This window comes from Ictidomys tridecemlineatus, chromosome 11 (assembly GCF_052094955.1).
Source record: "Ictidomys tridecemlineatus isolate mIctTri1 chromosome 11, mIctTri1.hap1, whole genome shotgun sequence".
Lineage (NCBI taxonomy): Eukaryota > Metazoa > Chordata > Mammalia > Rodentia > Sciuridae > Ictidomys > Ictidomys tridecemlineatus.
Genome location: NC_135487.1, coordinates 125,966,728 through 125,989,852, shown reverse-complemented (window position 1 = coordinate 125,989,852; position 23,125 = coordinate 125,966,728). Strand labels below are relative to the sequence as shown.

General features: G+C 56.6%; 1 protein-coding gene across 6 annotated transcripts; it reads right to left on the bottom strand.

The window, feature by feature from the left end:
- Positions 1–3,712: 3,712 nt before the first annotated feature.
- Insrr (insulin receptor related receptor) lies at positions 3,713–21,913 on the bottom strand. 6 transcript variants are annotated; one of them, XM_078027356.1, is made up of 22 exons: positions 21,385–21,909; positions 17,543–18,094; positions 15,175–15,478; positions 14,935–15,077; positions 14,606–14,750; positions 13,099–13,355; positions 12,723–12,849; positions 10,404–10,642; positions 9,870–10,037; positions 9,574–9,769; positions 9,290–9,331; positions 8,993–9,213; positions 8,661–8,797; positions 8,412–8,574; positions 8,144–8,249; positions 7,459–7,511; positions 7,052–7,281; positions 5,954–6,064; positions 5,680–5,839; positions 5,261–5,390; positions 5,010–5,144; positions 3,713–4,740 (listed from the first exon to the last, which is right to left on the bottom strand). In XM_078027356.1, the coding sequence occupies exons 1-22, from the start codon at positions 21,467–21,469 to the stop codon at positions 4,500–4,502; spliced, it is 3,945 nt and encodes a 1,314-aa protein (XP_077883482.1). In that variant the 5' UTR covers positions 21,470–21,909; the 3' UTR covers positions 3,713–4,499. The 6 variants fall into 6 exon arrangements, 5 of the variants coding, with proteins under 5 accessions (XP_077883482.1, XP_005331466.2, XP_077883481.1 ...); XM_005331409.5 differs by having other exon boundaries at positions 13,099–13,313; XM_078027355.1 differs by having other exon boundaries at positions 12,723–13,355; positions 21,385–21,910.
- Between the last annotated feature and the right edge of the window lie 1,212 nt (positions 21,914–23,125).

The following is a 23,125-nucleotide window of genomic DNA, read 5'->3' as shown; positions in this document are numbered from 1 at the left end:
ATTCCTGATTTGGTGTCTATTCAATGCCACTTCTTCTACCCTCTTCAGGTGGGGATGATGTCACCCTACTGGTACTCACTAGTGACCCAGAACTGCTCAGTCTCATGGTGGATGACCTGGAGATGACTCAGGTGTTCAGGCCCCTGACTCCTAAGGAGAAATAAGGGGTTGATGTGGTGCCGGCATCAGCCTATCAACCTTGCAGGTTGGGGGGACCCTAAACGCCCCTCCACCCCAGGGGCAGGCAGTGTTGCCCTGGGGTTTTGCAGGAACTCCTGACTGAAAGGTGGAAGACCTCGGCTGTGGGTTGGTGGTCATTAGGGTCTGGATGTGAGGTGTCCCCCAAAAGCGCATGTGCAAGACGATGCAAGAAGGTTCAGAGGACAAATGATTGGGTTATGAGAGCCTTCACCCAATCAGTGAATTAATTCCCCGATGGTGTTAATTGAGTGGTGGGGTGAGGCTGGAGGAGATGAGGAATTAGGGGTGTGGCTTTGGGGTACACATTTGTATCTGGCAAGTGGAGTCTCTGCTTCCTGATCATGATGAGAGCTGCTTCCCTCTGCCACACTCTTCCACCATGTTGTCCTATGTCACCTCAAGCCCCGAGGAATGGAGCCTGCTGTCTATGGTATGGATGGAGACCTCTGAACCTGTGAGCCCTCAAATAAACTTTTCCTCCAATAAAACTGTTCTTGTTAGGTCTTTTAGTCACAGCACAAAAAAAAGCTACTAAAACAGTGGCCGTGCACTAACATCCCTATTGTCCTTAACTCCCAAGAGAAAGTTGGAGAAGGCAAAACACTTGGAGGGGAGGAACGTCCACAGGTGTTGACCTTAGGCCAAGGGGAAGGTTCACAGTTTCTTCAGGATTGCCCCCTGGATGGGCATCTAAGGTCTGGTGCCTTGTCACCCAAGACCCCTAGGACTGGAGGGAGCACAGCGTTATTGGGGGGTAAGAGACCTCGCCAAGAGCAGACGTGGGATGCTGCTCTCCTCTCCTTGAAACCCCACTTTTTTCTTTCTTTTTTTTTTTTTTTTGGTATTGGACGTTGAACCCAGGGCTACGTCTGAGCTGCCACGGAGCTATGTCTCCAGCCTTTTCATTTTGAGACAGGGTCTTGCTAAGCAACTGTACTCCTGCCTCAGCCTCTCTTGCTGGGATGGCAGGCAGGCCCCATTGTGCTCAGCTCCTCGTATCCTGCTCTTCTTCCCTCTCAGTGATATTCGGGAGCCACCTTGGCTGCAGCCATTTGCCTAGAGGCTAGAGGAAGAGGAGCTGGAGCTTGCCCCTACTGAACCTGGCTCAGGGCTCAGCTCTCCTGATCTCGGACTCCCTCTGCCCCTCCCCGGGGTCCTTGGACTTCTCTCCCCCAGCACCTGTCCTCCATCCTCCTACAAAGACACATCGGCTGTTCCTGAGCTTGGAAGGGATGGGACATGGGATCTACAATCCCCAGTACCCTTCTGCCTGGGTGGTGGGGACCTGTCCCAGGGACACAGCGACAGTTCCAAGACATGGAACTCTCTAAAACATTCTTTATGCTCCTCTGTCTCCACTCCATCTTCTACCTTCTGTCCAGCTGCAGGACATTTATTTATTTGTTTGTTTATTTATACGTGGTGCTGAGAACGCAGTCCCTCACACGCTCCAGGCAAGCGCCCTCCCTCGGAGCCACAACCCCAGCTCCTGTTTATTTGAGTTCTGTCCCAGTTGGGCAGAGAAGAGGGGCCAAGAACTGTGCTTCTGGCCTGGTGTGGTGGTGCCTGCCTGAAATCCCAGAGCCTCAGGAGGCTGAGACAGAAAGAGCACAAGTTCAGGGCTGGCCTGGGCAACTTAGCCAGAACCTGTCTCAAGATTAAAAATAAAGTAAAATAAAAAGGGCTGGGATGTCGCTCAGGGATAGAGCACCCCGGCTTTGACTCTCAGTACCACACCCAAGAAAGAAGGGTGCTCGGGACTCTCTTAGGTCATGCGGTTACCCTTCCTCCTCTGTGGTGGGTGTCCTCCCCTCCTTCCCAGGTCAGCCTGTATCTGTCTCCAGCTGTCACTGGGAGAGAAGGCATGACTTCCCTCCACGGGCCTTCCTTGATTAGTAGGGAAGTCCCTCCTGAGGTCCAAACTGCAGCTCTCTTGCTACCTTGTTAAACCTACTCCTTTTCTGGGACTCAGATGGCATCAGGGCTTGTCCTCTAGCTTCTCTATACCCTACTACAAAAATCCTTCTGAGCCAGCTGCCATCTCTCATCTTTGGAAGTAGAACCCAGGTAGGATTTTTTATTTATTTTTTTTATTTTTTGGTGCTGGGGATTGAACCCAGGGTCTTGTGAATGCGAGGCAGGCACTCTACCAACTGAGCTATGTCCCCAGCCCAGGATTTTTTTTTTTTTTTTTTTTGTACTCGGGATTGAACCCAGGGGTGCTCTACCAATAGCTACCAGTAGTTATACCAGTGAGCTACATTTCCAGCCCTTTTTATTTTTTATTTTGAGTCAGGCTGGTCTCAAACTTGCAATCTTCCTGCCTCAGCCTCCTGAGTGGCTGGGATTACACTGTGCCCAGCAGGCAGGGTATTCCTGGAGCCCTCTTTTCTTTAAATTCCAGTCCCTTCCTGAAGTTGCTCCAGCACACCCAGGTGACCAGCACGCAATCCCAGCTCTGGAGGCTGGGGACATGGTGGGGGAGGGTTTGACCCCACTGCAGCTTCTGCAGTGTGTGCAGGTTCAGTATGTCTGTGAGCTCCGTGTGAGCGTGTGGATGTTAGGTCCAGGGCTTTTGTGTGGACTCTCCTCTCTTCCATTCTCCTAAAAGTCTGGGGGAGACCAGCAACAGAAAAAACAGATGGGGAGGGGGTACAGCTCTTTCCTCCAATAGCTGCAGTTCTGTTGCCAACCATTAGGCGTCACTGTTGCTTCAGTCACCAATGCTGGGCAAGGGCAGAGGAGGGGTCTGTTCTCCAAGGTGGTCCTTGATGCCCACCCTGACTCTGTCAGGGTAACAGGATAGCTGCTGTCATAGAGATGGTCTCACCCTGCCTGATTGCTCTCTTGTTGCAGGACACAAGCAAGGATGCTCAGTACTGGTGGCAGTGGGTGGCAACTTGAGCACTGTGGTCCCAGAGACACAGATGCAAGAAACTAAAGAGTCTGAGCGGTAAAGAGGGTGCTTGGCATGGTGAAGCCCTGCATTCAATCCCCAGTACTAAAAAAAAAAAAAAAAAGATTTTCCCAAACTGTGACCTGCCCCTCCCATTGCTTCACCAAGGTTTGCGGTCATTGTCCTGCACCTCTTCCCCTTCAGATGTCCTGACATTGACATAAAAGCCTTGGACCCTGACTCCCCTGTGGTGCAGCTATAATGTCTTTCAAAGGCAGCGCTATGCGTGTCTTCCCACTTAAAGTCTGCCCTGGGATTTCCTGGGAGGAAATGCCGGCCCAGGGGTCAGACAGAGCAGGAGACCGCAAAGATGGGGTGTGGGGGACGCTGGGCTCTGCCGGGAGGGCAGATAGAAAGGTTCCCTGCTCGGTTCAACCACTTCTGGCCCCGAGCAGAAGGGAATGGCAAGTTGTCCTGGGTCCTGCCGCAGCAGCCGGGCTGCTCAGCGCCTCATGGAGTGGCGTACTTATCCTGTCTTACCTACCACCCTCGGGTCACCACCTCAAGTCCCGCAGGAGGGGGAGAGGAAGTGCAGCATAGAGATGGAGAGAGCACTGCCGGGACCTGGGTCCAAACAGACCTCAGCCTTTATTGTGCCTTCTCCAGCCTTCCATGAGAGGCAGGGGTGGGGCGGGGAGGGAAGGAGACGCGGCTCTTTAAGCCTTAATGATCCAAGACTGAGGGGAAGACTGGACAAAGCAGGGAATGTGCACCAAGGGAGGCCCCTGGGGAACCAGAAGGAGGAGCACCAAGCTTGGGGGTCCCTGTGGGGCCAGGGGAGAGGAATTGGGGCAGGTCCACCAGGGCAGGCTGGGGTTCTCGCCACGCCCCCCTGGTGTGTGGGGCCAAGGGAGGAGGTGATGCAGTTGAAGGACGGGCAGCAATCTGCACATCCATCCTGGGCGTCCCCAGCGTGAATGGGCAGGGTCCAGGCCTGGCTCTGATTGCTCCCGCTGATGAACCCAAATGTCCACAGGAGGTGCCGAGCTGAGGGTGGGCTCCTCCGACTCCGCTTCCAGGGCAGATGGGCCGTCTCCTCTCAGTGGGAGCAGGGCCTCTCCCTCTGCGGGCGGTGGGATGCCTGTCCGTGGTCTAATGATTCCTCCCACCGAGGCCCTGCTTGCTTTCCCACGAACTCCGGCTGCAGACGCTCTTTCCTGCAGGAGTCTGTTCTGACTGCACCCGCGTCTTCCTGCTCCTGCTCTCTGTCCCACTCTTGGCCATTCCCTGCCCTGGGCATGGCTGGGTGGGAGGTGAACATCTGGACATCTCATGGGCACAAAGATTGGGTCCCTTCCTTTTTACCCACGAGAGCCCAGTCAGCTAGGGAATGGGGAGTCCCTTAATGCCCTGGACCCCCGTTTTGGGGGCTGCCCTCTGAGGCCTCTTTTGGAGTTAGTGGGGAGTCGGGCTCTGCGTCAGTGGGTAGCAAGGAGCCCAGGCCTCCGCGGCACTCTGGGCTGTAGTAGAAGGAGAGCAGGCGGAAGGAGGGCCTCAGCTCCTCCTGTATGCTGTCCAGGATGTGGGTGAAGGTCGGGCGCAGGCGTGGGTTCTGCTGCCAGCAACGGCTCATCAGCTCCTGCCTGGCAGGCGGGGGGGGGGGGGGGCAGTGTTGAGGACCCTGGAGTCCCAGGCGCTCACTCCCAGCCTTCTGCACTGGGAGGGTCCCTGGGTGAAGCAGAGGGTCCAGGGGCGTTGTGTGTGGGAGAACCAGAGGAGGGCAGTGGCGTGGGGGTTGCCTCGTGAGAGTGCAGAACTGGCATCTCACCGCGGGGCCAGGGGTCAGTGGACACAGAAGCATCAGAGGTGGCAGGCCGGGGTCTTGGGGGTGGGGTAGGCAGGGGTGACTCACAGCTGAAGGGGACAGCTCTGCAGCTCCTCCAGGACCCCGCCATCCATGACAAATTTGAGCACTTGCTCATTGGACAGGCCCTGGTAGGGTTGTTCGGCCAGGGTCGCGATCTCCCAGAGCACCACACCAAAGGACCTGAGGACACACAGGTGGGCCTGAGCCCAGCACCCTTCAGGCTGCCCAGTGCACCCTCAGGATGCCCAGATGACACCCCACCACCCCCGGAACCCTCTGATCCCGCCGAGCCCCACCAGACATCTGAGTGGGTGGTGAAGATTCCATCTTTGAGGGACTCGGGGGCCATCCAGCGCACGGGCAGCAGCCCCTTCCCACCCTTGCGGTAATAGTCTGTCTCATACACGTCCCGAGTCATCCCGAAGTCTAGAAAAAGCGGGTGGAGGAGGTATGGAGGTCACACGCCGGATCCTGCCCCAGGAATCCCTCTCCCAGCCCTCTCTACCTCCACAGCCTCCGAGAGTCTTATGTGGGGGCTCAAAGGACCTCAGAGGTCATCCCACCCAAAGCCTCCGACCTTGGGCCAGGAGACTCATCTGGGGACCGACTTGACCAAGTTCTCAGAGGCTGTCGGGGTTGGAGCTGTGGCTATGGGGAGCTATCGAGGGGGGTCTCTACTCCTCGGGAGGCCCTCACTGCCTGGCACCCTCTGTACCCCCGATCTTGACAGTGAAGTCCTGGGACACCATGCAGTTACGGGCTGCCAGGTCTCGGTGCACGAACTTGTTGGCGGCCAGGTAAGCCATGCCATCCGCGATCTCACCCGCCATCTGGATCATGTCCTCTAGTGCTGGCTGTGGGAGCCCGGGGTTGTTCTAGGGCCAAGAGACAGGGCTGGTGAAGAAGGTACCTGGACTTGTCCCCACCCTGTGCCCAAGTCTTCTCAGGCTTCCCAGCCTCTGAAGGCTCAGGGTCTTCCTGGTTCCCACCTCTGCTTCAGGCCTCAAAGACCGAAGATGGCTCTTGAGGTCCCCCCGGGCCATTAGCTCCATGATGACCAGAGTTGGCTGGCCTTGAGACACGACTCCCAGGAGACGCACCTGGGACAGACAGAGAGTTTGGTTGCAGATATACCCACCTCCTTTTGACCATCCTGGCCAAAACCTTGACCTGCTGTGGCCACAGCCTGACCCAGACATCCACTCTGACCTTTATCCCAGCCATAACTCCAACCTTAATCCTGATCTAACAGCCATGCTGACCCTAACTCACAGCCTCCGAACCTTGATCATATCTGAAAATTGTCACATCATGAACTTGGCCCAACTCTGACTTCCATTCCAATCATGACCCTAAAAATCCTCTGGACACCCCCAATCATGACATGTCTCAACTATAGCCATAACCCTGAGATTTTTTTCTTTCTGTTTTTGTTGTGTGTACATGTGTGGTACTGGGGGCTGAACTCAGGGGTGCTCTACAACTGAGCCACATCCCCAGCCCTTCTAATTTTTTTTTTTTTTGTACCAGGGATTAAACTCAGGTGCACTCAACCACTGAGCCACATCCCCAGGTTACTTAGTGCCGCACAGTTGCTAAGGCTGGCTTTGAATTCACAATCCTCCTGCCTCAGCCTCCTGAGCTATTAGAATTACAGGTGTGCACCACCTTGCCCAGCCTCTAATTTTTTTAATTTAATTTTATTTTGAGACAGGGTCTTGCTAAATTGCTTAGGGCCTCACTAAGTTGCTGAGGATGGTTTTGAATTTGAGATCCTCAGCCTACTGAGCTGTTGGGATTACAGGCATGTGGCTTTTTTTTTTTTTTTTTTTTTTGAGGTAGGGTCTCACTAAGTTGCTGAGGCTGGCTTCAAACTTTCAATCCTCCTGCCTCAGACTCCTTAGTCTCTGGGTCCAAGTCACTGGGATTACAGTTGTACACCACGATACTTAGGTGCTTCCAATTAGGCTCCTAACCACAGTCCCAGCCCTGATCTTGATGATGCCCTGAAGTCATCTCTGACTCTTTCCTTCTTACCACTTTACTTTTACTTTAATTATGACCCGGACAATGCCTGACCTCCTTACCACGTGGTGACACTTGAATGCCTTCATGACAGACGCTTCCTTAAGGAATTCGATGCGTTCCCGTGGGCTGGCCAGCTCATTCACCGTCTTCAGGGCTACCGGCGTGGACTTCTCTCCAGCCTCGAGTCCTTGTGCCAGGCCCTCATAGACCATCCCAAAGGAGCCTTGGCCCAGCTCCCGGATGATGGAGATCTGCTCCCGGGGCACCTCCCACTCATCAGGGACGTACACTGAGAGGAGGAGGGGGGCATGAGGCAGGGACGCTGCTCTCTGCCTCACCTCCACCCACTTCTTCCTCCTCTTGGGAAGTGCTTTAGTCCCAAGGCCACCTTCTCCAAGTATCCTGGAAGCTTCTCCTCCGCTCTGTCTCCCTTCCCACACCACCTGTCCCCCGCCCCCAGACCTACTCTCAGAGGCGCTGAAGTACTCCGGATTCACAGAGGTATACAGGGTGCCACTTCTGCAACAGGAAGCAAGGGGGTCAGGCTGGAAGAGGCCTTGGGAAGGCTTGAGTCATTCCAGACACAAGGAAGGGGACTCCTCGAGGAGGAGGGTTATTGGCCACACCCCAGCCCAGGTCAGGGTGACCCCCGGAAAGCACAAAACATTTCCAAGCTGATTTTGGTCTGAGTGCTGGAATATGGCAGGTTGGGAGTAGGCAGACTCAGGAGTAAAGGGGTTCCTGACCCTTCGGGACATCCCTAGGACTCAGCTGACCAGTGTCCTGCCCTCACATCCCTCTTGCATTCTGTCCCAGAGGGATCTGATATGAAGTGTCGGGGACACATGCTGAGGTCTCTGGTCTGTCCCCTTGCTATGGCAGGACTAGATTCATTATTTCTCATGTTGGGTTGAGAGTGCGGTGGTCCACCAGGCCCTGTGTGCCCACACGGAGGGGTTTCCTGCTAAAACGGGGAAAATCCCAGGCTATCCAGGATGAATTGGTCACCCTAGCCTAGGGGTGTGACTCCTCCAGGTCATCTCCGGGAAGAATCAATCCGCGGGGTGGGGGGCGGCAGTGCTCTCTGCTGTCTGGTCTCCCACCCTCTGTGCTGACATGAGGAAGAGAAGGACAGTGGGAACTATCATCACCTCTTCCTGCCGTAGAAGAAACCGAGGGCAGCAAGAATGATGAGCAGCATGAGGCCCACGGGGGTGACAGTGAGGAGGACGTGCAGACCGCCGGAGTCTTCCTCCTCTAGTGGCCACAGGACAGCAAAGGGCAGGGTCAAAAATTGAAAAGTCCAAGGGAAGGGGATGCTCCCCTCTAACCACTGGGAGATCAGGATGGGAAGGATGGGGTCGAGGGGTCTGGTAGGCTGGGGATCAAGCAGTGTGGTTTGGGGATTCGTCTGTGTACCTGGGCCAAGGATGTAGAAGGCAACACTGTCCGTCCAAGAGCCATTGCCAGCCAGGGAAGTGGCACGAACCCTCGCAGAGTAGTTCCCAGGGGGAAGCAGGGCCAGGTGGACCCCACCAACTTTGGCATATCTCAGCCGGGACACGCACAGCACTGTGGCTTCCTACGGGGAGCACAGAAGAGCTGGCTGGGAAGGGGGATGTAGGCACAAAATAGGGGCTGAGACAGGGGGTGCCCTAGGGTACCTACCTCTCCTGAGCGACGGTACTTGATTTCATACTTGAGGATGAGTCCATTGGGGTCCGGTGGCTCAAGCCACCTCAGGAGAACACTGCTCTTGCTGGCTGCCTCCCACTCCACCTTCCCTGGGATACCATCAGCCTCTCCTGCGGGAGGGGCCATCTGGCAATGAGGCCACCAGTAGTTCCTCTGTCTCACGTTCAAGATCAAGTTAAACTGGGCTGAACTGCAAGGTCTGAGGAAGCTCTAGGATTATGGAAACGGGGAGAGGCGAGCAAAGCGAGTTTCTGGGGCGAGGAGGTCAGGGACAGCGGTGGAGGTAGAGGTGGGGGTGTACCTACTGTGGGGCATGGTGCGCGCAAAGACAAAGGTGGCCGCGCTGCAGCCCACGGTGTGCGCCGCGTGGTTGCAGGCGTGGATGTCGATCCGGTACTCGGTGAAGTGGCGCAAGCCGCTCAGCACAGCCCGCTCTCGGGGAACCTTGTCCTCCTGGATCTCAAAATCCGAGCTGTTGCCCCCTAGTCTGAGGGTCCCGGCGGCCCGGCGGTGCCGCACCAAGTCCCTGGAGAGGGCGTAGGTCAGCCAGGGCCCGTTCCCTGGAGTCTCGCCCCTCAGTCCCCAGCGCCATCCCGGCTCACCTTTCAGGGCTCTTGTTGAGGGAGGTCACTTTCCAAGGGGACCTAAGGAGCCCGGGAAGGCGCTATCAGGCTCCACTGGAACGCACCCCGGCGCGCTCTGCGACAGCACACCTCCTTCTCCCCAAACCCGCCCACAACTCAGGCACCGCCCACAACTCAGGCCCCACCCACAACTCAGGCCCCACCCACAACTCAGGCCACGCCCAAGGCCCCACCTTTCTGGAAGACCCACCCTCCAGGCCCCGCCCGTCAGACCCGCCCCTTCGGCGTGTGCCTGGTCGCACTTGGGGATGGTGATGGCGTTGTGCAGAAAGTTTTCAAACTTCTTCTGGAACGAGGCCTCCTGCGCCTCCAGCGGCGGCAGGGCCTGTCCAGGAGGTGAGTGCTGGCAGGGGCAGCAGCCCGGTTCGGTCTCGGCCTCGAGTTCCCCATCTTCGCGGTCGAAGCGGGAGTCGTGGTTGCTGGTGGGCAGCCGCAAGCCTAGCGCCGCGTCCGTGAAGACAGTCGTTAGAGAGGGGGTCTTCCCTCTTCTGGTGCCCACCGAGCGCGACTTGAACCCCCACCCTGCCGGCCTGCGCACCGCGGTGGCAGTAGTCATTGAGGTAGAGGTCGCCGTCCTCCGCCAGCCTCTGCCACAGGACCAGGTAGTAGGTGATGTTTCCGTTGCGCTGGGTCGGTGGCTTCCAGCGCACCAGGAGGTGGGAGGAGGAGTTGGACGTGGAGATGACGTCTTGGGGCACCGTGGGTGCTGGGGGTGTGAGGAGAGTACCACTCAGAGGCCGCGGGTTCCCCTTCCAGAGGGTGTCTGGTAATGAGTCCCTCTCTCTCTGGAGTCCATCTCCCTTCTCTGGAGGCGTAGGTGACCTTCCTTCCTAGAGATCAGAATGCTGTCCTCCCCTTCTCCAAAGTCCCTTGAATTCTCCCAGCTTATTTCCTGCAGTGTTGCAACGGGCACCCTCCCTAGAACCCAGGTGAATGTCCCCTGTTCTTTCTAGGACTCAGGCCTCTGACCTCCCCGTCTCTAGGACCAGACCTTCAGTGTCCTAGCCTCTCTGTTTCTGGTACCTTGGTCCCCGCCGCACAGTGACTTCGGTCCTCTCAGTGCTTAGCCTACCTGCAGGCAGGGTCCGGAGGTAGACGATGGGGCTCTGGGCTCCTTGATGAGGGCTGTCCTCAGCAGTGGTCAGTGTGATAGCCCGCACAAACACTGCATACTGTGTCCAGGGCTTCAGGGGGGCTAAGGTGACCCCTGGCTCTTGGGTGCGGCTTAGGGGCAGCTCCACATCCAGCAGGTTCCAGCTCTGAGTTCCACAGGCATCTGGACCCACATGCTCTGTGGCATTCTGGAATGGGCTGAACACCCCGTCCCCAGAACTGAGAACTGGTTCAGCCCCATCCCCATGTTCTAGCATACTCTTTCCTCCTGAATCAACAGGGGACTGTCATTGTCATTGTTCTTCCACTATGGATGAGGGCAGAGCCATAACTCCATCCACCTGATAGACCCTGTCCCCCTGTGATATCTGTTACCCACCACGTTTGTAATGAATCATCTCATCATTAGCAGGAAATATCAAGCTTTAGTCACAAGGAACATTAAAAATGTTTGCATTGTAAGCTGGGAGGTGTTGGCACATGCCTATAATCTCGGTGACTTGGAAGTCTGAGGCAGGAGGATTGTAACTCAAAGTCAGCTTCAGTAACTTAATGAGACCCTTTGCAACTTATGAGGCCCTACCTCAAAATAAATAAAAGGACTGGAGATTGTAGCTCAGTGGTTTAGCACCCCAGGGTTCAATTCCCAGTACCCCTTCCCAATTGTTTTTTGCATTGTGTGTGTGTGTTTATATATATGAAGGTGGATATGAAATTATCCTAATCCCCTTCCCCTCAAGTGGAATTGAAGACTATAAGCACAGTTCTATAGCCCCTGGGGGGGCTGGTTGCTGGGAAAGATGAAAGTATGAAAGTGGAGTCCAATGGTAGGTGTCAAGGTAGATGATGGGGAAAATCTGGGGCTTCGTGCTTTGGAGGGAGGTAGAGGGGTGAAATTCTTGCTGAGCAAGGGACAGAACCTGAGGGGATGTCAAAGGGAAACAGGATAGTCCAGTGTGGTTGCACATGCTTGTAATCCCAGAGACTCTGGAGGCTGAGGCAGGAGGATTGTGAGTTCAAAGCCAGCCTCCACAACTTATCCAGACCTTAAACAACTTAGCAAGACCCTGTCTCAAAATAAAACATAAAGAATGCTGGGAATGTGGCTCAGTGGTTAAGTGCCCCCTAGGTTCAATCCCTGGTACAAAAAAAAAAAAAAAAAAAAAAGAAAAGAAAAGGAAAGTGAGTGGGGGGTTTAGGCTCAGCAGGAAGTGCCTGCCCTTGTTGGGATGGAAGCAGGACAGTCCAGGGGCAAGTGTGTAGAGGGGCAGAATCAATGCCACGGGTGAGCACGTGCATGCATCTGAGGGAGCACAGCAGTCACACTGCAAGGCAGTAATATTAGGGAGCCCCTGGAGGATCCCCATGATTCTCTGCTCTTGTTGCCCAAAAGCATCTGTGCAGAGTTGTGCAGTTGGGAACTTCATGAGTCGGGGGTGCCATTCACATTGCAGGCCTTGTCAGTGCTTCTTAAAATGTGATCCATGAACCAGCACCTTCAGAAGGCATCACCTAGAAGCTCTTTGGCAATGCAGACTTACAGGCTGTACTGGGGACTAGAAATTCACAATCTATACTGTACAAATTCTCCAGCCCCTCATGCTAGCTCCAGTCACCCACCACTGGGGAAGCCTCTCACCCTCCCCCTAAGGCAGGACCTGAAAAAAAAAGATTTCCAATTTTAATTCATAGACAGTCTTTCCAAGCCAGATGGCTGCATCTTCTCTACCTGGGAGAGAATATTCCTCACTCCTGCCTGTCCAGCCTGCCCTCCAAAATCCATTTCTCCCCTCTGTTTGATTCCTAGCCATGTTTGGAGGGGAAGTTCTTCTGTGTTCTAACTGTGATCCCTGTTGCTAGGGTCATTCCATTCTCTTCAAGGAAACAAGCAACCGGTCCCTGGCCATCTCAGCACCCTCCCTTTCTCCGGCTTTAATGAAGTGCTGGCAGAGCTGCTCTTAAAACTGGCCAAATTAATGGGCACTCCCCAAACCACTGCTGGGGCAGGAGCGTGTGGTCAGTGTGGCGCATTAGCATAGTGAATTGAAGTTTAATTATCGAGCCTTCCACCAGAGGGATCGCAGCTCCCAGAAGCCCTGACGGTCCCCTTCGTCCCTTGGTGAGGGAAACTGAAGTAGCGCCCAGTGTGGGCCCCACACTGAAATGTCACTTGGGGGTCCTAGCTTCCGGCTCTCCGGAGCCCCGGGCGCCCCGCCCTCGTCGGCCTCCGGTCGGTCCCTCTCTGGCGGCCCGGGTGGCGGCCCCGCCGGGTACTCACGACTCCTTGTAGTAGACGATGAAGCTGAGCAGGTCGCGGGCCTCCAGCGGCTCGTAGCGCTCCCAGCGCAGCAGGATGCGGTCCGTCTCCGTCACGTTGGACACGAAGCGCAGGGTGCGAGTCTGGCCTGGGCTCAGGGACCGGGTAAACACTGCTCCCAACGCGCCTGTCACCTGCTCGAGCCCCACCCTGCCCCCAGGCATCCCACCCACCACGGGACCTCCAAAGTGGCTGTCCCCTTCAAGCGACCCCTCCCACCCGAGTGCGTGTGCGTTGCAGGGTGTGGGGATGGCAGCGCGCCTGAGCGTCCCGCTGTGCCTGGGGGTCGCGTGGCACTGTGAGCGGTGCTCGCTCTGGGGACCGGTCTGGGCCTTACAGGCAGCGCGGTCTCCATTGGTGCGGGGGTTGATCTCAGCCTTGTTTTGCCGACCCCTGGTGCCCGTCACCTCCTCCAATCGGTAGATGTGCTCCAAGCAGAGGCGCGGATTGAAGGCAAAGTAGATCTTGCCCACAGGAATGGTGAGCCCAGTGGCCACCCAGGACCCCAGCTGTTGCAGGTTCTGGTTGTCCAGCACGTACAGAGTGTAGTTCCTGGGGGAGGCCAGGCGACCTTGTTCTGTAGGGAAATAGGGGCTGGGGGTGCCAAAGGGGTGGCTTTGGGGCTCCTCCTGGAGGGGTGGTGCTGGGCATGGGCAGCCTCTCACAGCCAGAGCACAGGGGTGGGGGGCTTGGGCACACCCACTCTGTGCTACTGACCAGGAGTGTGATGTCTGGCAGGTCACCTGTCCTCTCTGTTGTTCCCATCAGTGAAATGGGCTCAAGAGCTACCCTGTTTCCTTCCTGACTTCATCTCACTTGGAACACTTGCTGCATCCTGATTTGGGAGACACAGGAGGGATGGTTCTCATCCTGAGGCAGTGGGTCTTAGGCTGGGGTGTGGGCACCTCTAGGTGTAACCGACAATGTGCCAGGAGACATGAGGAGCCACAGAAGAGCACCTGACTAATGCTAACTTTTGGGGTGTGTGTGTGGGGGAGGGGAGTACTGGGGACTGAACCCAGAGGAGCTTTACCACTGAGCCACATCCCAACCCTTTTTATTTTTTATTTTGAGACAGGGTCTCACTAAGTTGCCGAGACTGGTCTTCAACTTGCAATCCTCCTGCCTCAGCCTTCTGCGTTGCTGAGATTATAGGCATGAGCTACCACACTCCTGCTGATGTTAATTAATTCATTAATTCATTATTTATCCTTATTATTTTAGTACTGGGGATTGAACCCAGGAGCATTTTACTACTAAGCTACATTTGTAGTCTTTTTATTTTATTTTTTTAATTTTGAGATAGGGTCTTACTAAATTGGCCAGACTGTCCTTGAACTTGTGATCTTCCTATCTCAGGTCCTGAGTCATTGGGATTACAAGTGTGCACCACTGTGATGCTAATTTAAAGCATTCTTTTTATTTTGAAAAATCCTGGCTACATTCTGGGTAGGTCTTGTCCAGCTGTTGGTGGGAGTGAGTTTAAAACCCAGGCAAGACATGCTATGCAGGCATGTTACGCAGGATCGGATGTTAACAATTACGGCCAATCCTTATGGAGTTCTGTGTAACTCTGATTTGCATTGTATACTCTGCGTTCCAGGCATTATTTTAAGTGCTTTGCACATCACCATCTAAGTAATATTCACAGCAGCCCCTAAGAAATAAGTAGTGTTAAAGTAGCCTCATTTTATCAATGAAAAACAGCCAGAGAAGTTAAGTAACCTATCCAGAGTCACACAGCTAGTAAGTGGCTGAACGGGTTCCACAGCCCATTGTCTTCACCACTCTTTTGGGAATGCTGAGGGAAGGGGCTGGTCAGAGGCCTGGTTCTGACCCCTTACCCATCCACCATGGCATCCCCCCGGATTAGCTTGAGGTTCTTCAAGAAGCCCAGGGACACGAGTGCGAAGGAGTGTTTGATTTTGAGGAAGCCAGTGATGGTCTCCACCAGCCCCAGGCTGCGCTGCAGTTCGGGCTCCAGGTTGTCTGAGGAAGGAAGACAGGGGTGGGCCGGAGTAGGGAAGGGGCCGGCCCACAGGGCAGGGACAGTGAGTGGGTCCTCAGGGCTGGCCTGGGTGAAGGAAGTGGTACTTAGCCAGCTGGTTGTAATGGGCAAGGCTGGGAGGGCGGTGTGGTGAGGAGGAGGCCCACGGCCCCAGGAGGTACTGACAGCCCTGGCGGAGGTTGAGGATGAGGCTCCCCTCCACGTGGGTGCAGCCCACCAGGTCCTGGGCCGCCTGCACCGAGTCGATGGTCTTGGTGCCCACCTTGCATTCTTTCGGGCACAGCCCCTCGCATTTATGGCAGAATATGCTGGTGGGGACAATCGGGTGGCATGAGCTCTGGATCCCTGAGGGCCTCCTCAGGCCTCCTCACCGGCCCAGGCTCCCCCGCTCCACCCTCCGCTCACCTGCTGCCATTGCGGGTGAAGCCTGGCGGGCACTGGGCCAGGCAGCTGCCCTGGTGGATGCTGAAGGTAGAGGCGCGGCCGGGCACCGAGCGCAGGCTGGCACAGCGCTCGGCCGTGACGCAGCGCCAGGACTCCTGCTGGTAGGTGCCTGGAGGGCAGGCTGTGTGGCAGGCTCCCTGGAAGTACAGGTGGCGGCAGGCCACGCAGGCACGGGGGTCTTCAGGCCGGCTGCAGCCCCCCAGACACTCGGCGTGGCAGCAGGCGCCCCCGGCCGTGCAGGCTAGGCCTTGGGGGCAGGGACACACTGTGGGCAGAGAGCTGGGTCAGACCTCACCACTCCCCTCGGCCCTGTCACCCTATGCCAGCCTGACCCCATGGCACTGTCAGCTTGCATCCTCTCATTCAGGTGACAGCGGTTTCCTTCTAACAGGGTCTTCTGAGGACAGGACCATCACTCCTCTCTGTGGCTCTCCACCTCCCGCGGTGTCCAGTTGGAGGTGTTAGAACTCAGGACAGAGCGGTGACCTTGCCCATCAGGGTTGCTGCTCTCCGGCCTGCTGTCCTGTCTAGGCCTGGTGCCCACATCATCGCTGGGCACGGTGCCAGGGTGAACCAGCTGGTCTTTCCTGAGCAGTGAGGCCAGGGGCGAGGTGGGCTTGGGAGCGTGTGGAGGGAAGGGTCTCCACCCCTCATGTGTCCATGCCCTGCCCATTCTGCCTCCCTCTCCAGCTCCCCCATCCCTGGGGCAGGGGTGGCCCCAGCAGCAGCAGCGGTGGGTTCAGTGCCAGGGACACAGAGCCTGGACGGGCACCGGGGCAGCCGGGTGTCTAGGAGCCATGTGTGGGGTGGGGTCAGCCAGGGTCTGTTGATACTGTACACGAGAGGACTTGGAACAGCTGTGTTTACAGCCAACAGGGAGGCTCAGGGAAGTGGCCTCCGCTACAGCAGGGATCCGGTTACTCGCCTGCCCTTATGCGGAGGCCACGGAGGTGAGAAGAACTGACCTCCTTGAACTGTCTGGAAGAGACTCCTAGGCTGCGGATCCCAGATCCGCTCCCGGCTCCCGAAAGGTCTTCCTTCCTCCCCCTAACTTTCATTTCCCCTCCTCTAGCACCCCTCCTTCTCCCCCCCTCTCTTCTCTACTCCTTTCCTCTGTCTCCATAAATAATCTCCTCCTCTCTTCTTCCTCCTCCTCTTCTTCTTCTTCCCTCCCTCCCTCCCTCTCTCTCTTTCTTTCTTTCGCTGGGGACTGAACCCAGGGTTGCTCAACCACTGAGCCACATCCCCAGCCCTTTTTAAAATATTTTATTTAAAGACAGGGTCTTGCTGAATTACTTAGGGCCTTCCTAAATTGCTGAGGCTGGCTTTCAACTCCTGATCCTCCTGCCTCAGCCTCTAGAGCTGCTGGAATTACAGGTGTGTGCTACTGTGCCGGCATAATTTTTTTTTCCCCCAGCACTGGAGATTGAACCCAGGGTGCTCTACCACTGAGCTATATCCCCAGCCCTTCTTTTAATTTTTTTTTTTTTTTTTTTTTTTAGACAGGGTCTCACTAAGTGGCCCAGGCTGGCCTTGAAATTGCAGTCCCTCTGTCTCAGGATTCCCAGTCCCTGAGATCACAGGTGTGGGCCGCTGCACTTAGCACGTGGCCACTTTTACTATGAACCAGAACCACTACGGTGGCCCAGGCGCTTCTCTAATACTCTGTGGAACTCATCCCTCCTGACAACTCTGGGATCCCTTTACAGAAGAGGGGCCTGAGGCATAGCCATAAGCAGTAGAGCTGAGACCTGGACCCAGCCGCCTGGCTTTGACCTAATACTGCCTGCTCAGTCTTCTGTCCATATGTGCATATTTTCTCCCCACCGCCCCATGCCTGCCTTGTTTGTACCTGTCCTTGTCCTATTCCATGACTACCTGATTCTGATCCTGCCTCCAGTACTGGGGATTGAACCCAGGGGCACATTACCACTGAACTACATCCCCAACTCTTTTTTTCTTCTTCTTTTTTTTTTTCCCAACTCTTTTTATATTTTTATTTTGAGACAGAATCTTTCTAAGTTGCCCAGACTGGCCTCCAGCTTGTGATCCTCCTGCCTCCGTCTCCTGAATCACTGGGATTGTAGGCCTGCACCACGGGGCCTGGCTTTGATGCCATTTTGTATCTACTCCTAGTTGCTACATCAGTTACTTAACTCTCCTGCACCTCGCTTTCATTATCTGTAAAATGGGAATAACTATAGTACGTGCCTCATTGGACAAGATTAAATCAGTGGCAGTAGGTACCCACTGCACCATCCTGCGCGCACCCTGGCCCACCTGGCCCTGCTTCCCTGTGCCCCCCCCTCATATTCTGTGCCACACCCACCTCTCTGACAGTGGCTGGAGGTCCAGCACCTGTAGTCCGTGTGCCCACCAAAGGTGGTCCTGGCACAGGGCTCACCAGCGGCTCCCAGCACCCCTGGGCACACATCTGCACACTCCTCGCCCAGCTTGTTGCCCACGATGTGGTTGGCACCGGGCGCAGGCTGTAGCAGTCCCCAGTCGATGGTGGACAGGTGGCAGAGCTCCTGGTTCTTCTCCACCCGCACAGCGCCGCGCAGCACAGCCCCCAGCGCGGGCAGCCCCACGTCGCGCAGGTGTGGCATCTCGAAGATGACCAGCGCGTAGCCCAGGAAGAGGCGCGCCCCCCGGATCACCGCGAGGTTGGGGAAGAGGTCCCGCAGGCTCTCCAGGCCGTAGACGCGGAAGAGCAGGAGGTAGTCGGTGACCTGGGTGAGGCGGGGGAAACTGAGGCCGCGGAAGTCCTCCCCCGTGGCCGTGAACATGAGCAGGATCTGCAAGTGGCCCTCCACCACGCTGCAGTTCTCCAGCCGCCGCAGCTCCGCCACCTCTGAGCGGATGTCCAGGCTGGGGCACACTGTGGGCACACATGGCATGCGACAGTGAGTGCATCCCGGGCCAGGCACCCCGTCGCCCCTGGCTGCTTTGGGCTAAGGGAACCACATGCGCTGCCGGACACCGAAAGGTGTCGGGCTCTGCTTTGGGCTAGGGGTGGCCTCCTCCCAGGGTCTCAGAGGGCTCACCAGCCACTATAGCCATAAGTGAGTCCTTGATTTCCGCTTCCAAACCTACTTCCCCTCAGTCAATAGCAAGCTTGCTCTTGCAGTCCTGCCTGACCCTTTTTCTTTTTGGGGTACTAGGGGTTCATCCAGGGGTGCCCCACCGCTGAGCGACATCCCCTACCCTTTCTATTTTTTACTTTGAGACAGTGTCTCACTAAATTGCCCAGGCTGGCCTCGAACTTTCAATCCTCCTGCCTCAGCCTCCTGAGTCACTGGGGTGACAGGCGGGTGCCACCGTGCCTGGCTACCCTTAACTTTTCTTTCCCTCCCTCTATGTTCTGTGGGCTTCATATTTTATTTATGTCCAGAACCTGACCACTGGTCAACACTCCTGAGGTTTCCACCATCGTCTTACTCTGGATCTACAGCCTCCAAAATTGCCTTCCTGCTTCTGCCTGGCTTCTCTGTGCTGTTCTCCACTCTAACGCCAGGGTCACCCCAAGACACGGTTGGACCACACTCCTCCTCTGCTTGAGCCCCACCTCCCATGACTCCCATCTTGCTTGATGTAAAAGTCAAAGCCCTACAGTTTGGGCCCCTGTAACCCCCTGATTTCATTCCTTTTCTTTCTCTCCTTCAACCACTTTGACCTTTTGGATGTCCCTCAAACAATCGGCCAAACTCCTGCCTCAGGGTCTCTGTCCCTTCTGTTCCCTCTAGGTAGAACACTCTTCCACCTACGTGGTTTCCTCACCTTCATAAGTGACCATCCTTTTGAAAACTGTGACACTACCCACCCTCCATCCCCTGTTTAATTTTTCTCTAGCGCTCTCAACACTGGTTAATGTATAATCTACTTTATTTATTGTGTTTATTGTAAGCTCCATAGGGCAGTGATCTTTGCTTAATTCATCGCTGGATCCTAGTGCACGGTAGAGTGCCTGACACAAAACTGGCACTCAATAAATATTTGACAGGTGATTGAATCCTGAGGCTGGGAAGCAATGAGCACTGAGCTTCATGACCCCCTCCTTTTTTTTTTGGTGGTGGTCTTAGGGATAGAACCCAAGGGCAGGCAGTCTACCACTGAGCTACATCCCCAGCCAGAGCTCGCATTTCAGTTCTTGGGCCCGACACTCTGGGTGTAGATTACCTGATCCCACTCCTGTCTCCAGCCTCAGTCCTTGTCCTGCACAGCCCAGTCCAAGGCTCCTCCTAACCCTCTGATCCTCAGTCACTCACTTCCCCTTCGGGCTTAGCTGCACTTAGTCGTCAAGGCTAGTCATGAGCATACCTGGGGGTCACCTGACACTGTTGTCTGCGTCTCCGTCACCCCCTCCAGGGAGGATGAGGCCCAGTGCAGGGCTGGAACAACAGGGCTCCTCGGGGACTGTGGACCATGGCCATCTGCGTCCCACATGCCTCCCTCCCTGGGGACCCAGAATGCCTGCCTTCCTCAGACTCGGCCCCAGGTCTACTCCTCTGTGTCGCCCAAGGCACTTAGGGCTCTTCCCCTGTAGGGGCTGGATGCCTGCTTCAGTTTCTCCCAAGGAGCCTTGCGTGGCTCCCCTTGCTGAAGCTGCAAGTCCGGTCCAGCTGACCTGTCCAGCCTCTGCTGCCTCCCTTCCCACCTGGCGCTGCGGCAACATCACACGCACTGTCCAGGCTCATTCGGTGATGGTTTGTTAGAGGGGCAGGGGCAGGGGAGGCTGGCTCCCAGGGCCTTGCTTCCCACCTTCTTCACATGGTTATCAGTGGTCCTGAGCTTGGCTCTGCCCAGCAGCTGTGTGTGTGTGTGTGTGTGTGTGTGTGTGTGTGTGTGTATGGGCTCAGGCAGCCGCACACACACCAAAGGGAGGCAGAGAAGAAGACACTTCTAGCCCTCCAGGAGAAGGCCAATCAGGCTCTGCCAGGCAGATGGGGGGTTCTCTCAGGCGCCCACTTCCCATCATGCCCCTGCCTCTCTAGGGCTCCCCTGATGGGAGTCATTTGGAAAAACAAATCTAAGACCTTTGCAAATTAACCCCTGCCTTCCCTCAAGACACAGCTCTGCAGAGCTGCACTGGGAACGCAGCATCTGTGTCCCCTGACCAAACACTGACCCCACCCACCCAGGGACATGCTCCTGCCCTGACAACTGTGTTCCCGGCTGGCATCCGCTGGGCCCTGTCCTGGCACAGCAACGGAGGGGGAGAGGAGGGGGCTCAGTGGAGGGGCACTGTGGTTTGCAGGCAGAGACTCTGGGACTAGCACCCCTCAGGGGACCCCCGGCCCCGAACCATTTGCATCACTCCCCTGTCTCCGTAGGAAGGGGAGGCTCTCCCCTGCCCCTGGGGGCCCCCAGTCTCAAGGACATCATGAGACCCCTCAGGCAGGCACAGAGCAATAGATTCCGGAGCTCCCTCAGTCTGGAGGGGGTGGTGGGATTGAGGAAGGGGATCCCACTTATTCTTTCCCCTTTGACTCTTCCCCCATTGCTCCTTTTCCTCCCCCCATTGATCCCCTGCTGTGCCCATGAGGGCCACTTGCCTTCAAGGTCACACCCCAGCTTCTGATCCCTACTTGTGGAAAGTGTCCATCTGGGGACGAAGGCTGGGACACTAGGGAAAGGCAGCTCTTCCCCAGAGCCAGGCCCTCTCCCTACCGCAGATAGGTCCTGAGAGTGGGGGACAAGGGACAGGGCCCTGAATGCAGGAGCTCGGGACCTGTCTAGGTTTACTGCCCCATTGACTGAGCCTGTTTCCCGCCTGCACATTCAGTTACTTAATAGCGCCTGGTTCTCAGCTACCTGTCCCAGCCTTGTCCCTTCCCATTCCGTGGCCCCACAAAGGACCTCACACTCTTACAGCCTCATTTATGGTTCTCATAAAGATTTTACAAGGATCATGACTTCACAAACTGGAATGGAAGACATCTATTTATCCCATTTCCAAGTCCTCATCTCCTAGGGAGCTGAGAGAAAAAAACACTTTTATGTAGACCACTAACTGTTTTTCCCAATGGGAAGTCCTTCTGAGAGCTGACCTAAGTCTTCACATTGCAGTAAAGAGTAAGATGCATTCTGGCTGGAGGCTCAGTTGCTTGGCTTCCCAGCCAGCTCTCTGGGAGGGAGATGGAAGTCTGGGAGACAGTGTTGGGGACTCACCCTCTAGTGTATCCAGGCCAAATCCCAAGGAGAAGAGAATCATAAGGTGGCAGGCTCCCCAGGGCCACAGACCAGGCACTGCCATGGTCCCAGCCCTGGCTTGTGTTCCGTCTTGGCCCTCCTCCGGGTGGCTCCACCAGAGAAGAGAAGGGGCTGACCACCTTAAAGGACACCGAGGCCCAGGCTTGGAAAGGAGGGGAAGGGAAAGGGCAGGGAGAGCAGGAATCCCCCGCTCTGACAGCGGAGGCAGAGGAGGAACCACAGACACGGCCAGCGACAGGCTGCGGGAGACTAGGGGCTCCGTGAGACTCCAGAGACAGAGAGATGGGAACAGAGACGCAGTGACAAGGAGAGCCTCAGAAAGGACCCCAAAGGGAGAAAGTGACACAAGGTTCAAGAGCGGCCCGAGGCCTCCGAGGTGAGGCGGAGCGCAAGCCCAGGGACAGCCCCGGGGAGGCCGAGCGTCGAGTCCCTCCGCTGGCCTCCTGGGCGCACTCTGCCAGCGCCCGCGGCCGCGCTCGGGCAATATCTCCCGGGCGGGCCCACCGACCGCGCCCAGCCCCGTCCTCCCCGCCCCCAGGCGAAACGGATTGGTTTGCGGGGACTTCTCCCTCTCTCCGCCCCTCCCGCTGAGCCAAAATATTTAGCCTGACAACTGAGGGGCACAGATCTGTTGGGGAAATAAGGTCCAATTACGAGGGTGGGTGGGGGAGAGGCAAGAACCGAGCTCCCCCAGCCCTGCTCCGGCTGCCCCGGGTCCTCTCCCGGCCCTGCTGCCGCCTCTGCTGCAGACTCCTCCAAGTGGACCTGCACAGCCGGACAGACCGACAGCCCCGCGTGTCCTGGGGAGAGGTGTTTCTGGATTCTACCAACAGGTGCCTTGACACCTGCGGGGTCACTCCGAACAGCCTCGACCGGGAGGAGACTGTTGGAACCTGGCGAGGGGGTGGACAGTGTCTCCTGAGTATTCAAGCCCCGCGCCTCACAGAGCCTCTCGCAGCCTCGGGGCCACACTTGTCCTTGGTCCCTTGGCGGGAGCAAGGCTTAAGGAGGGCGGTCACCCTGGGAGGCTCCGCCTCTGTACGCTCACCTTAGTGAATTCAGGCTGCTCGGTCGGTCTATCTGTGCATCCCTGTGTCGGGGACCTTGGGGGACCATCTGTGCAGGGGCCTTGGCAGCGAGGAAAACTGATGGCCTCTAGGAGGATTCCCTTCCCCCGCTGCCTGGGCACCTGTCGACCTCCTTCCCCAAAGTCCCTCCTCCTCCCTCTCCCCTCCCTCTCCTGGTCTCGAGATTGACGGGATCTTGCAGATGCCAAGGCTGGGTGCTGAGAAAGACCGGGACCTGCCTTCTGGTTCCGTGGGTGCTGGGGATCCCGGGGCTTTCCAGGTGCGCAGCCTCCAAGGGCTGACGCGTCCCCAGCTCCACCCGCGGGCGGCTCCCGCGTCCGAAGAGCTAAGAGAAGGTCTATTAATTTCTCCGTGAAGAAATCAATGCTCCTGTCAGGATGGCGATCGATGCCAGTCCTGCTCGCCTGGCCCTACCCAGCTCGGGGGCCCCAGCTGCCTGGCGGGAGTCGACGACTGACCCGAGGACCCGAGGCACAGCACTCAGTGGGGGCTGCGCACCGCGCCGGATCCACCCGACCCAGGCCGGGAGCGCGCACCTTTGCGTGTGGGCATTTAGCGCCACCCTGTGGTTTCTCCTGGTCAGCGGGGCTTGGGCTCCTTGATCTCCATTT

What these genes read in the sequence shown, in the direction of transcription:
- Insrr (XM_078027355.1), bottom strand. Translation starts at nt 21,469, where the DNA reads ATGGCAGTGCCTGGTCTGTGGCCCTGGGGAGCCTGCCACCTTATGATT. An exon ending in GTACTTCAGCGCCTCTGAGA is followed by an intron (nt 7,282 to 7,458) that starts GTAGGTCTGGGG and finishes TCCTCCTCTCAG; the next exon opens with TGTACGTCCCTGATGAGTGG. An exon ending in CATTCAAGTGTCACCACGTG is followed by an intron (nt 6,065 to 7,051) that starts GTAAGGAGGTCA and finishes TGTCTGTCCCAG; the next exon opens with GTGCGTCTCCTGGGAGTCGT.